Source organism: Stegastes partitus, unplaced genomic scaffold (genome assembly GCF_000690725.1).
Source record: "Stegastes partitus isolate 25-593 unplaced genomic scaffold, Stegastes_partitus-1.0.2 Scaffold1390, whole genome shotgun sequence".
In the NCBI taxonomy this organism is placed as follows: Eukaryota; Metazoa; Chordata; class Actinopteri; family Pomacentridae; genus Stegastes; species Stegastes partitus.
This window is the reverse complement of record NW_007579121.1, coordinates 120,982-135,622: the sequence shown is the minus strand read 5'-3', so window position 1 is coordinate 135,622 and position 14,641 is coordinate 120,982. Positions and strand designations below refer to the sequence as shown.

The 14,641-nt window shown below is 43.8% G+C and overlaps 1 protein-coding gene across 1 annotated transcript in view; it reads left to right on the top strand.

The window, feature by feature from the left end:
* Positions 1-14,058, top strand: part of rab3db (RAB3D, member RAS oncogene family, b) — a 19,454-nt gene extending 5,396 nt beyond the window's left edge. Inside the window, exons 2-5 of the mRNA XM_008299194.1 lie at positions 2,305-2,541; positions 8,612-8,730; positions 9,862-9,986; positions 10,137-14,058. Of these exons, the coding sequence (XP_008297416.1) occupies positions 2,305-2,541; positions 8,612-8,730; positions 9,862-9,986; positions 10,137-10,324 (669 nt within the window). The 3' untranslated portion in view covers positions 10,325-14,058. The remainder of the gene's footprint in view (positions 1-2,304; positions 2,542-8,611; positions 8,731-9,861; positions 9,987-10,136) is intronic.
* The last annotated feature ends 583 nt before the right edge of the window (positions 14,059-14,641 follow it).

Sequence of the window (14,641 nt, the reverse complement as noted above, 5' to 3'; positions counted from 1 at the left end):
TAAAGTAAGATTTGATGTAATAGTTTATTAACAACTATGCTTTACAAGTTGGCTGCTAAAGGTGCCTTGTGGAGTTTTTTGAAGCATTTTTGAATTATTCAGAACACACATTGTTTACATCCTTGTTTGTCCTGTTCCTTGCTGACACAAAACTCTGCAGCTTTGTGCATCACTACCTCTTATATATATAAAAACACTGCTTCACAGCGGGCTGCAAGGTGGAGCGGTGGTTTGCACTGTTGCCTCGCAGCAAGAAGGTCGCCGGTGAGGACACCCGGGATTTTTCTGCGTGGAGTTTGCATGTTCTCCCCGTGCAGCGTGGGTTCTCTCCGGGTTCCTCCCACAAGCCTGTTGAGGTTAATTGGTGATTGTAAATTGTCCATAGGTGTGAATGTGAGTGTGCTTGGTTGTCTGTCTCTAAGTGCAGCCCTGTGATAGACTGGTTACCTGTCCAGGTGTCCTCTGCCTTCACCCTGAGTCAGCTGGGATAGACTCCAGCCCCCCATGACCCTAGTGAGGATTAAGCGGTGTATAGATAAACAAACTCAACAGGGTACCATAAAGGCACCATCAATGAACGGCAGCATCTGGCCAGGGACCTGTACGTCTCTTAAAAACATTTTTAAAAATAATGGAAAGTAATTGGATGTAAATTACATGACATGAAATCTGATGATTAAAAATTTATCAGGTGATTTGTTTCTTTGTTCCAGCTACTTACAAGTGAGGATTTGCTGCTTTTCTCACTTAAATATAGTGAACTGAGCTGAGCTGTCTTCAGTCCACTCTACTGTGATGTTTAAATCACTACAGAGGACATTTCATTGACTTGCTGTCATTTCTTGGAGACTTATCCCGACCCAAACCATCACTGTGCTTTTAATGCAGGTAGTTTCTGCGTTGTGTGATTCATGGTTGTTTGCTCGTTCATGTGTACATTATGAATGAGTGTTCCACAGAATGGGGCAGGTGCATTAGCCCAGTCATAGTTTTTAAAGCCTGGCAGTGATGACGTAAAATATGTGGGTCATTAGCCCAGTTAGCTGGTCAACTAGCATTAAGGATGCTTCATTCATATACTGTGTGGTGAGCAACGCGCCATCATCTTCATATTTTATTGCTTCTTCATTGCCATCACATAAAAAAAGATCTGAATTGCCACAAAACCGATTAATTTCTGTGACATATTCAGCATTTCATTCACTTATCCAATCGTTTTTGACATGTAAACATCATCCATTTCTCCTGATATTGTTCCTCCTGAGCTCTGATCCTTTGAGTCACCTGCTGCATGTCCCATATTTCATCCTCAGTTTTCGACCATTCGTCTTCGTTAGGCTTTCTGCCGTCTACCATCTTTGTTCGATGGCCTTTTCCAAGATGCCAACAGGATTTTTATCAAATATCAGTCTTCTCTTAACACAATCTCTCCTGTTATATTACCAAAGTACAAGACTATGTATGGCTTTGATATCTTGGCCCAGAATTTTTATAACCCTATGAATGTTTCACCAAAGTTACACAATTCCAAGACTAAACCAAAATGCTTTCATCGCCCCACATCGTCTCCAACAACTATTTGCTTTTAAGCTTTTACAATTCCCAACCATTTCCCACATCATACAGTGTTGTGTCCTCCAGATATCAAACTATTCATCTTTTAAAATGTTCAAAACCAATTCTTTTTCCTATTTATTCTATATGTGTAAAGTCGTGTTTCCTTTAATCTCCATTAGATGATGTGGATCTGACTCTGCTATTCTATAAATTGTAAACTTTATTTCTGATTCTTATTATCCCATTTTTATCCAGAATTACAGTTTAAATTTAAGAAAATCAGCTCTGAACATGGAGGCCGCTTCTTCACGCCGGGATCAATACTCATCTAAAAATAATCTAACCTCACCGTTATCACTGAATTCGTCCATAACGGATCATTTGAGTGTTGGTCACATGATGAGAGGAGGTTCATGTGCATGGGGGAGTGCACCAGCCTTCCCCTGGGTTCAAACATGGTTTTGTAGTTGGTTGCAAAAAGCCTTTAACCATCACACACCACGGACCGCAACTGGATGTCACGTGATCTGTGCTCCATATTGAGCTCACGTCATGACCCGGTTAGCATCCAGTGGTGATGACTTGGTTTTAAATGTTGACAAAACTAGTAAGTGGGCCAAAAGTTCTAACAACAAGGGTAAGAGTTGCCCCTTACTGTGTCGGCCATCTTTAATGCTTTTAGTTAAGCGTTTCCAGCAAATGCTTCCTATTTTTTTCGATTGATTTCTCCTCCTTCTCGCTCTTTAGATGGCGTCAAACGACTCGCGGCTCCAGCAGCAGCCCTCACAGAAGGATGCGGCCGACCAGAACTTTGACTACATGTTCAAGCTGTTGATCATTGGCAACAGCAGCGTGGGGAAGACGTCCTTTCTGTTTCGCTACGCGGACGACTCCTTCACCTCCGCCTTCGTGAGCACCGTGGGCATCGACTTCAAAGTCAAGACCGTCTTCCGCAACGACAAGAGGATCAAGTTGCAGATCTGGGTGAGTGGTTCAAAGACGCAGTACGTTGTGGTTTTGACTCGTGGTGTTGCGCTGCATCACCCCACTGCTGTTTGTCACAGGCAGATGGAGGGTGTTAATACGTTTTTTTGTTCTGAACTGCAGCTCATTTATCACCTCTGTCCCAATCTACTCTAAAGCATTCTAAAAAAATAGATTGTTCCAAAGAAAAAGTGGATGCTCTGGTCTTTTTTTTATATTCTATTGCTTGATCTGTAAATAAAGAGAAACAGGGACATAAAAAAGTAGCAGAACAATTTTAATGGACAACTGTCTGCAGGGATGGAAGGCGTGACCGAGGACTTCAAAGACGTTTGTCCTGAATTGTGGGTTTGTCAATTGTGCAAGTTCAACCTGTGAATTGTGCAAGAGTACAAAACGCATGACTTCCTCATGTTTTCAGACACATTCTTACTCCCGTGCTTGCTGGAAGTCAGGGTTGAGCGATGATGAGAAACGGTCTTATCTCAGATCTGGTGGCTTTCAGAAGATCTGCTCTAATTATTTTTGACCACTTGGATGTTTGTGAAAATAAATAAACTCTTGCATAACCAGATGCATTGAACTTGTTAGCTTACAGGATACTTAAAGAGTCGGCATTTAGTTGAAACTGTGTTTCTTTGTCCTCAGAGTTTTGAGAGAGTTGATATGGGTTTCTCAGTTGCAGATGGCAAATATTATGAAAGCTGAGTGGCAGATAGCGGTCATGTAATGCTGATATGATGTTGTAGGTTTTTAGCAGATATAGTATTACACAGTATAGGCAAGATGAGAGAGAGCGTTTCTTCAGGATTATTCAACCAACAAGTTTTGCAGAATGAACATCTGGGATATGACACTAAACGTTCGCTGTCACTGCCTCCTGAAGGACACCTCTTCAGGTCCTGGTAGGTCTTCAGGGACATGATGGTGTGACGATGGTGACGCCGCAGATGCTGCCCAGAGCTGTCTGTCTGTCTGTCTGCATCCCCTCCAGCTGTATGTCCGTCTGGGATGCTGTCATGGAGCCATGTTTCTGTTAAAGCAGACACACAGCAGTCCCTCCACTCTCTGAGGGTTTCTCTCAGCAAACGTCCAGCTTGTTGTGGAGGGAGCGGACATTGGAGAGCAGGAGGACGGTCCTGCTGGTCTGGAGGGGTTAGCCTTTAGCCTAGCATGGATCCTGGCTCTCTTCTTCCTCCTTTGTTTACGTTCGTACCGGGTAACTGCCGGCATCATCTCCGATCGGACTCCGTGTTGGTGTAGTATGTCCACGTCAACCGATCGCCGCAATTTCAGCGCCATTCACTGTCCTGACGCCCAGCAAAGTCTCCCGGCCTCAAGTTTTGCAGAATGAACATCTGGGATAGACAAGACACTCAAAGCGTTCACTTTCGTTGTCTCCTGAAGGGGGCGCTGCGTCTATGTGCGCCGCCATCACCATGGCAAGTTGTGGCAATAGCAAAGAGTTTCGTTGTCGGGTGTGATCCTGTTTGAAACAAAATCCTGATTTGAAGTTTTGTAATATCCAAGGTTGACATTTACACTTGCTTGCTGCCCCACAACCATCCCCAACAACACATTTCATAAATATTTTATCAGCTCAGCTCTTCAGGAGCAGAGGCTGCAACAACTTCCAACAATTTCCAACTAATGTAACACGTTTTTCTCAATAAAAGGCCAAAATCAGCCTAATAATAGAGACGTAAACATCGTATTTGTTACTATGGTGGCTCATTACACGCACTGGGCTTTGACAGCTTGAATTTAAATCTTAGCATCCTCTCTCAGGTGACGTTGCAGCCAGCGCTGGCACACTTCCCAGCGTTTCACATCAGCCACTGAGGATGGTGAAAGCACTGCAGACTCTGCATTCATGTTTTATTCACCAGCCTTGTGAAATCATTGGCAGGTGACGCAATGAATTAATCAGCCGCTGCCTCTTACCTCAAAATGGCATTTAACCGGCCTGATTAGTGAGTCCGTCACTAAACTCAAGGTCCGCTTACCAGAACTTTGGCTGCATGTTTAAGCTGCTTCCGTCCTCCAGTAAGTGGAGCTTTTATTTCCAAGGTTTCATTCTCAATATATTATGATGCCTTTTAGATTGTCGTGCAAGTACTAGAGTCTGCAGTCATGTGCTGGGTGTAGTAATTACAGCATGCAGGGTGTTGTGATAGCAACGTTAGCGAGAAACTGCTCATGAAATAATACAATGGCGCTGCTGTATTTACAGGAGCATCCAGCGTTTCTTTGTTGTCGAGACCTTCAGGTGTTGATTCAGTAGTTTTGAAGTTTCATAGTGTGTGACGGATAATGTTGCTCTGTCCTGGTTCAGTTTGTGTTTAGCTACAACGTTAGCTCTGCATGTGAGGTGGTAAACAATCACTCCACCAAATATTGCACCAGTCGGCCTTGCTCAACGTGAGAAGCACCATTAAGCCTGATTGTACAATGTTTTCTGTAGACATCAGCGGGAGGAACAGACTACTTGTGAACCACCCTCGCATCTTGTGCAACCTAGAGGAGACAGCTGGGTCTAACTCATTCTTTTGCTTTTATTGGACATTTACTCAAAGTTGGCTCCAAACTAACTGGTCAAAATAGTTGATAAACAGTTAAATGTGAACGTTGCAAACAGCAGCTGATGCATCACGGCTGAGCAACCAACATGGCAGATCATCTAAACACAGTCAGCTAACTTGTAATATTCCCCAACAGTTCTTGTGCTTGGATCATCTTATAGTTCCATTTTTAGAACTCCTATGAAGATAGGCAGGTCTGCTTTGAGTCTGTTCTTATGATGTCTGCATAAAATAACCAGCTAAATGATTTGACATGCTCTAAATACTGTTTTATGTTTGTTTATGAATTATTTAGACTATTAAAGCTAGCAGGCAGAGTGCACTCAGTGGTCGATTTGGTTCATCTGGAGATAATGTGCAGGTTTTTTTCCCCCCACATCGAGTCAATTGATGATTTTATTTGACTTTCTTTGCTTGACTGCAGTCTGAAAGGATCTCTGTGTGACAGAAGTTTGCTTTTCTGTCTTTTTAAAACCCATGGACAGGTGGGGGAAAGTGAAACAAAAAGACTAAATCATGACGGGAAAGTGTAGAATTAAATCCAAACTAGGAGCAAAAAGCCGATGTTTAGTTTTTGTTTCCTGCTGTTTGCTTCATTTCTAGAGTAAACCTGTAAAGAAATAGTTTAACTGGTTGAAAAAGCAGCAGACTCATATCTCCACGTCGGGAATATTTATTTCCAACATCTGATAATCTACGGACCGGAAACAGCTTCTACCATTGAGCCGGATCAACACCTCTGACGGTCCCGGTAACAAAATGAACCTTTGTGTTCTGTCACACTGTGCGACGAGGTGTATCCTTAATTTCTCCAACACGTGCACGTTCCTTCTAGTACGCTGCAAATCCTATTAATACACACTGTTAGGGCTGTTCAAACAAGATGATTCATTTGAGCCAACAATCTGGGAGCCACTGTACGATACACAAACAGCGACCGATATGAATCAGCAGCACAGGAGCCAACACCAAAACACACACTGCCTGACCCGTCTCCTGTACATGACATGAAGTGTTGGTGCTGTGTGAGCCTCTAACAGCTGAGGAGGGAGAAAGAATTAACTGTAATGAGAGTATAATGTGTATGAAGTGATCACAGGATTAACTTTGAGAAGGTGGGCAGATTGTGTGTGACGCAAGTACCGAGGTTGCTGTTGAAAAACGGCGTTTCCTAGGCTCAGGAAGCAGAGGAAGTTCCCCATCAGCGTCTGACGGAGACGAAGATATACTGCAGTGTAGTTAAAGGGTGTGGGAGCAGCAGGGTCCTCCCTCGTGCGGGTTAATAATCAGCCGTGTGAAATTTCCTGACTGTTAAATTCACGTTAGCCGCCATCTGTGAGAGATTTCACCAGATCCTCGGACAAAGCGTCTCGTCGATGAGCCCACTCCGCCAGCTGCTCGCCTCGCTTTGTGTGTGTGTCGTGGAAACAGGCTTCCCTGATAACGCAACGCACGGAGCTCCAGCATATGTACACTACGTTGTGTGCACACGTATTGTTTACATCCTTGCTTTATGTGGCACGGAAATATGTTTCTGATCTTTAGGCAAACATGCACACCTTTCACACACATACGTCGTCGTGCGTGGCGACCCGGGGGATGATATGCCTTGGATGTAAACGCAGGTGACGCACGTTTAAAGATCAGGGTCCCAAAGACGTCAGACTGCACGGAAGGCCGGTTTAAACTCCTCCCTATCTACGATCGCCTACATCCACAAGGGAGCAGCTTTTGTTTAGCGTTTGCGGCTGATTGCAGCAACCCTGGAGACTGTCTGTTTGGTTAGTCGGCCTTTTATGCTGCCAAATATTTGATCATCCCTGCGTGGATGAGATAAAGACGGACCTGGAATATTTCACGCTTTGCTAAAACAAAAAAAAAAATGAACCCTGACAGGGATCAGACTGTGGGGAACGAGTAAATCGGGGGGTTTGTCTGCTCTCTCTGACGGAAAGAGGGATTCATCCGGCACACCGCCAATCCGTCTCGTCCATTTTGTAAAGTGAGAAGGATGATTTGGGCCGACAACCCAGAACAGTCCCGGCTGTAATGGAACATTCATAACCCTCAGTGGCCTCTGGTTACCTGGACAACCCAGTCCTCCTCCTCCTCCTCCTCCTCCTCTTCAAAACGAGGAAAACATCAAACAAACACCACAACACACACACACACAGAGGCCCCTGATGCAAATGAAGGGCTCACACAGGTTACCAAGGAGCCGTGAGACTGGAGTTTCTCTCCCAACTCCGTCTACCTGTTTGATCTTTTTTTTTGCTTTGAACATCCACTAAAGTAGCCGCTGACTGCCGTATCGCACACGGCCTCCGTTTAATTAGAAGATGCTTTTGATAGACGGGGTCACTCGCCGTGGCTGGAAGGCACCGCGGACACACCTCTTTGTTATCTGTACGTTTTCTGCCGCTGGCTGCTTATTTGAAGCAAGTCCAGATTTGATGAGGAATGACTGTGGTGGGAGCTGGTATCTAAATGCCATCTTCTTGGTAGATAGTGCGGAGTGGGGGAAAAAAAAAAAAAAAGTGGCATTTTGATGTGCTAATGACGCCGGCTGCTTTGGAAGGAGAGAAATGCATTAAGGTTTAATGGAGTACGATGGAAGCTGGGCCTCGCCTCTTATTTCCCACTACTAAGGATCATAACTGTCCTTCTCAGTTGCTACCTGCTATTAGTGGAACCAAACATAAAACTCACTTGAATTTTGTTAGAAAATGCTTTTAATGAGCCGGATTGTATTACGGACTTGTCAAGTGTTACGGCAATTAGTGTCGGAGAGAAAACTGATACCCACCATTATCCACGATTATTTACACCAGATCATTTCCCAACCAGACGTTTTAGTAGCACTGGAGGTTTATCTGAAGCTGAAGGATGGAGAAGCTCAACTAATGTGAAAAAGACAGACAGGATGATTTAAAAAATAAAACATTAGGTAGTGTTAATGCTAAGCTAACACCTACACACCAACAGAGAGGGTGTGAAAGCTATTTTTAAGTCAATACAGTTAGCTAACAGTAATGGAGTAATAAAAATATAAATAAATTGATAAATGGTATAATAATTGATAAATGTAAAATTGATAAATGGAAAGCAGTTGAAAATAAACTGTTTAAATAGATGCATAAAAATAAAAATGTGATGTTGAGCTTCTGTCTTTGCAGGTGGCAGCATCACGACATCCAGTTTCATTTCAAATGAACATGAAACTGAACTAGAGCAGTTTATAACCCTGCATTCAGCCTAACTTAGCTGCCCACCTGCATTCTGCCAGATGTTTCTGATCTACAGTCGACCTCTCACCCAACCTGCTGAGTTTGCTTGAACTTTGTCATCGGCTACTCATGATTTGAACAATATCGCCCTCTTGTGGTTCAAAAGCTTGCATGAGCCAAGATAAACTAATGTTTGTTGTGCTTGTTTTGTCCACCTTAATGAATGTAAAGGATTTAAAACATATGTGTGTGTGGATGCAGGACACAGCCGGACAGGAGCGCTACCGGACCATCACCACGGCCTACTACAGAGGAGCCATGGGCTTCCTGCTCATGTACGACATCACGAACCAGGACTCCTTCAACGCTGTGCAGGACTGGTGAGTTGGAGGTTGTTCACGTCATTTTAACTCTGTCTCTGCAGAAAAGACGCGTTTGTTTCAGTTGTGCTGTTTTCATAGAGGTGCAGGAGTTTATATTAGAGTGTAAAAATGAACCCAAAGTGAATACAAAGATGACAGAAGAAGAAAAAATCTGTTGAGGGAATTTTAATAACAAAAACCAGAGGGTTATTTTTGTTCAGATTTATCATTTTGTTGGTTTACCTCAAAACAAACCCAAGAGTTGAATAGAAAGTGTAAAGCAGGGTTGTCGAATCCTGGTCCTCGAGGGCCACAATCCTGCATGTTTTAGATGTTTCCCTTCTTCCAACACACCTGATTCAAATGATCAGGATGGTTATCAGGCTTCTGCAGAGCTTGATGATGAGCTGATCGTTTGAATCAGGTGTGTTGGAAGAGGGAAACATCTAAAACTTGCAGGATTGCGGCCCTCGAGGACCAGAGTTTGACACCCCTGGTGTAAAGTCAGACCATGGACGAAGGAAGAAGTAGTCATCTTTGGGTATAAATTGCGCCACCATGTGGTCGGTTATGAGGTGTGACGGGTAAAAGCAAGCTGCCTTTTCTTTTTGCACTCACTTGATTGTTTTTTTCTGGAAAGAGTTTTGCAAATCGCTTTCATTTTTCACCTGATCCTCAGCAAATATGTTACTCAACATATCTGGATGACCTGCAAGAAAAATTGTTTTCTTGGTCACCAGATTCTGTCAGTGTTTAAGCAACATTATAATAGAAAACGTGTCTGTGAAGATTCTCAGTCATCCAGGTCGTAGTTATTCTGGTAGATTAATGGTAGCAACTGGACTTGCTTGAGTTCCTTGAAGACGTTCCACCTCTCATCCAAGAGGCTTCATCAGTTCTGACTGACGAGTTGGGAGTTCCAGGTACTTAATTAATGGCTCCTTAAGGATATCAGTATGTGGAACTCCCAACTAGTCGGTCAGAACTGATGAAGCCTTTTGGATGAGAGGTGGAACGTCTTCAAGGAACTCAAGCAAGTCCAGTTGCTACGACTAAACTACGAGAATATATTAGATAACGTGTGCACATGTCAACCCTGCAGATTCTGATGTTTTTATCAATTATAAACGTGTTCTTTTTCTTTCCCAGGGCGACACAGATAAAGACGTACTCGTGGGACAATGCTCAGGTGATCCTCATCGGCAACAAGTGCGACCTGGAGGACGACCGGCTGATACCCACGGAGGACGGCCAGCGGCTGGCAGAGGAGCTAGGTTGAAAACTTTATCTCACAAATCTTGTTAGCTGGAGACAGTTTTAGCTTTGGGTCGATGTCTATTTTAGCATCCAGACGTCCGTTTCCTCTTTACGCATCAATTGAAATCGCATTTCCCCCTCATCTGTGCCCTTTCCCCCCCTCTCAGGTTTTCAGTTCTTCGAAGCCAGCGCGAAGGACAACATCAACGTCAAGCAGGTGTTCGAGCGCCTGGTGGACGTCATCTGCGAGAAGATGAACGAGAGCATGGAGGGAGACGTCAACCTGGTCACCAACCACCGGAACCAGAGCCTCAAAGACTCGTCGTCAGAGAGCAACGGCAGCTGCGCTTGTTAGAACCTCCTGCCTTTTTACCAAGTCTCCCAGCACACACACACACACACACACACACACACACACACACACACTAATATTCACATCCTAAGAACAACTTCTTCTCTGTGCCTCAACCGCGGAAAGTGCTGCTTCCTCTCTCTTCACCTGAGCCGGGCTCTGCTTTGTCCGCAGCACCTCGTAGGACGGCCAGCTGAGATAATCTTCATTCTCCTCCCCCCAGACCTATCTTCTCCCTGCAAGAGGCCCTTTTCTTTCTCCTTCTGTCTCTGCGGTCTTGACCCCTCTGTTCTGTCGTGAGCTGATAGTCGACTACAAACTGTCCAGAACTCTGTCCACGCGTTAATTCACTGCTGCCCCTGAAACGTACATTCGTTCGGCGGGTCAAGCTGGTGACGCCACATGTGTTGAGGTCACAATTAAATGGCTGCATCTTTGTCATTCGTTGTTTTGTTTGAGGTTCATGTAGTGCAGATGCTTCGGTTTCCCAGCAGTTGTAGCCCTGCAAACACTGGGTTACATGCTGTGAGCTCTGCTTTTGAGACGCAGATGAGATTTGATTCAAACTGTTTGGATTGTTGAAACAGAATGTGTCATGTTTGCCTCAGATTTCTGATGGATTTTAGCAGCTGCCAAAATGACAGTTGGGAGAGTGGAGCGCTTGTCCAGTCGCATCTGGAGAGCTGACAGACAGGATGTCAGGTTAAGCTTCACTAGGCTGAAAGTTATAAACAAGATAAACAAGTATCGGACTTCTTGGCAAAAGGTAAACGAGAAAACACCACTTATGTGTACAGATGAGTAACAAAAAGCAGCATGAAGTGTCTTGGTAACAGCTTCAATGCTTCTTGGCACTGATTTTAAGAGTTTTTCTGTCCTTTATTTGGTGTTTTGATGATGCTGGTGTCCAACACATACCTTCCAAAGTCTCAACAAATGTTTCCTCGTAGGATTTAGGCGATCACTCAGAGCAACTTTCTCTTGATTTGTATCGATCCTTCTCTCTAAGGGGACAAACCGTGCCAGTTAAATACCCCCCACAGCGTATCAGAGGCACTTGATGCCCTCATTGGAGGTTTTTGTTCATGCTTGTAGCTGTTAGCTTAGCTTAGCATAAGAACTTTTTCATATGGATGAAGCAACCAGATGTTGATTTAATCCCTAAAAATTCACATCTGTGTTTCAGTATTTTTCTGCCTTTAAAAATGTGTGAAAATTAATCTCCCAACATGTCAAACTGTTCTATCAGCTCCAGTCTAGCTCTGCCTTTTCTTTTCTCTGCTGGGGGTTCATGGTAAGGATAAATATCGAGCTCTGTCCTCATACGTGTGTCAAACGTCGCGTGAGGAAGTCGTCTGTCACGTGACCTGCTTCGTGTCCTCACTTACTCCTTTGTACTCGTTTTTCTTTAATGCCGTCTCCGTCATGCTTTCATCATGATAACCACACACAGACTGCTGCAAACCTACGAGTATTCACAAAGTGGTAAATTAGCTTTTTTTCTGTGTGTGTGTTACTGACATAATGACTGTTGTGTAGAAGTGCAGCACAGTGTGTGTGTGTGTGTGTGTGTGTGTGCTCAGAAAGGGAAGGACGCTGATATTAAGTCCAGGCCTCGACTGTAACGTTGAAAATATCAGGAGGAACAACGAGCTGGTGCAGAGCGTCGCTTTAATCCCCGTTTCTGTAACATTTGTCTTTTTTTTTCACTGAAATAATTAGGTTTTATATCCACTCCTCATGTTTGTAGCTGTAGATTGAATAGCTTTTGTTGTTTGTTTTGACATTTCAGTATTGAACAGTCGACCTGCCACCTTCTGAGAAATATGAAGTGTCTTTGGTTTGTACTGCAAATCAGGAATGGAAAAAAAAAAAAACTTGCTCAGTAATGTGTTTCATTTTCTGTTAATCGTCACTTGCAGTGCCATTCGACCATCACTGTCCACGTGGTGGATACTGACCGTCGGTTAGTGTCGACCACAGCCTCCGTACAACGACAGCAACCTCATGTTTGCACGCCAAAGCCTTCGATTAGAAGAGGTTGAACCACAGCGAGTGGTCAGCCCACTCCCTGCCCTCTCACAGGCCTGTGGTCAGTTATCTGTGCTGTCAGTGTGCGCTGCTGAATAGTGATACAGCTTCACAGATATCAGATGCTATCATGTCATCCACACACCACACTGAGCTTTAATGCAGGAGTCCAACATAAAGAGGTCGCGTGCAAACGCTCATAACACTACTTGTTCATCTGTGCAGTTTTACGGTGTGTTAAAATTGAATGCAGAGGCTTCTGGGAGCATGTTTCACTGAAGGCTGCTTGAATACATAGTAAACGTGCTTCGGTGGCACCACTGAACTGTCTATCGATAATGAGTTTTTCACCAGTTTGTCCAGAATCTGCCATATTGAAAAGCTCCAGATGCACTTGTACAAACATATTTGCGGCATCCAGAGCTGTCAGTCTTGGATGTGTTTCTTCTTTCTTACAGTAAACAACAGAAGTGAGTAAACCGATGTGCAATATCGCCTCATGATTCTAAATCGAGTCGCCTCTCGATACTTTGAGACCATTTCCTCTGGTGACCAATTGAAACAAATACTTTAGAAACACAGGCCCCCAAAGTAGAAACTCAATTGATCACTGATGCAAAAGTTAGAAAACTTGAGTACATCTGTAATTTCCACGGAGCTCAACTGCATGAACATGGCGGCTCTGAAATGACCTGTGAACCCCAGAAACTTTTTAGTTGCTGCGTTGATCTGCGTCATGGCTCCAAATGAGCTGCCAGAGGACCAACAATAGAGCAGCAGTAATCAGAAGATGTAGAAGGAGTACCACTAATCAGAGCTGCAGCGGTTAAAATGATGCCACGGACAAAAACAGACGGGTCGCTTCTTTAGACTCGCCAAAGGGGTTATCAGTGGGTTTCTGTGGGACATCGTGTTACAGCAAAGTGTTTGGATGGTGTTCAAGACAAACACCCATGAACGTAGAAGAATGTGCTCCTAATATTCATCAGGCTTTTTTTTTGGAGGGGGTCAGATGAAGCCAAGATAAAGTTGTTTGGCTCAGATGGAGTGTTTAGTGTAAACCAGGCCAGGATTACCACCATGAAAGCATCGTCTTCACAGTGAAGCACGGAGGTTGGAGTGTGATGATAGGGGCTGCAGGAGTGCTACAAGTGTTGGGAAGAAGACATTTATAGATGCACCGATTACTGGCTGATGAGTTCTGCTGAAGCTTAGCAGAAGAGGAATATTCAGAATCCCAGAACAGTTTCTATAAAAGAAAGCGGCCTGTCTTGAATTCAAAAGATTCAAAACATGGACATTCTTGGCACTAAAAGAATTAAGGATTCAAATTTCCGTAATAACTGGATTGCCTGTATTTTTAATTTAGTAAAAGCTTTTTAATTCCTACATAAGAGGGCCCTGCTGTTCTATCTATCAGTTACTGTAAGGTGATTCAGTTTGGAATCCTCTGATACGAGTGTACTCACCTCCGTTGTTTACTGTTTATTTATGCTCTCTTTGTTTTTAAGTGTCGTTTTCCTGAACTTTCTGAAGGACGGACCGTCGGATCATTTGCTCTCTTTGTTTTAGATTCTGAATGTGTTGGATGAAAGCATTGTGAAAAAAACAAAACAAAAACAGAAAAACAGTGAATCTTATAAACAAGGATAAATGGAATTTGTTGACATGTGTATGTGAAAATAAAGAATATATTAATTACAAAAGCCAGAGCAGCTCTGATTCAGTGTTCGTTTTGTGAGTCATGCTTCATGGTAGGTTGGTGTTTTGCGGTCGTGGCTGCATCCAAAGTGTAATTTATGAGCAGGCATCCTACCACCTAACCCCAAACATCAGGCCAGGACCCTTTTTTTTCATGTTTTATCTGAAGTAGCAGAAAAACCACACTCATCAACAATACAGGTTTCCTCATTCTTGTTTCCTTGTCACCAGATACCTTCCTTGTGCGAAAACTTTAAACCGGCTGAAAGGGAGGTTGACTTGAATTTATGAAAGCTGATTCAAAGGTGTCGTCATGCAGTTTGTCTTGTTTTGTTGTGTCCAGATAAGTGCTTTACCCATTTAGCTGGAATCCGTCCTGTCCTCTTTGTAAATGATGTAAAAGACGCGCTGAATTGCATTTAAACCGCCGGGGATGGGCCGCCAAGTCCCCTCAGGATGCTTATCATGGGTGAAGAAAGAGGGTTGTCTGCAGCTCTGATAATGCTGCGCAAACGAAGAAAACATGCGGCTGCAGCCAGGAGATAAGAAACCGTTTAGGTCTGCTGCTTTCCGTTTCATGAGGACATG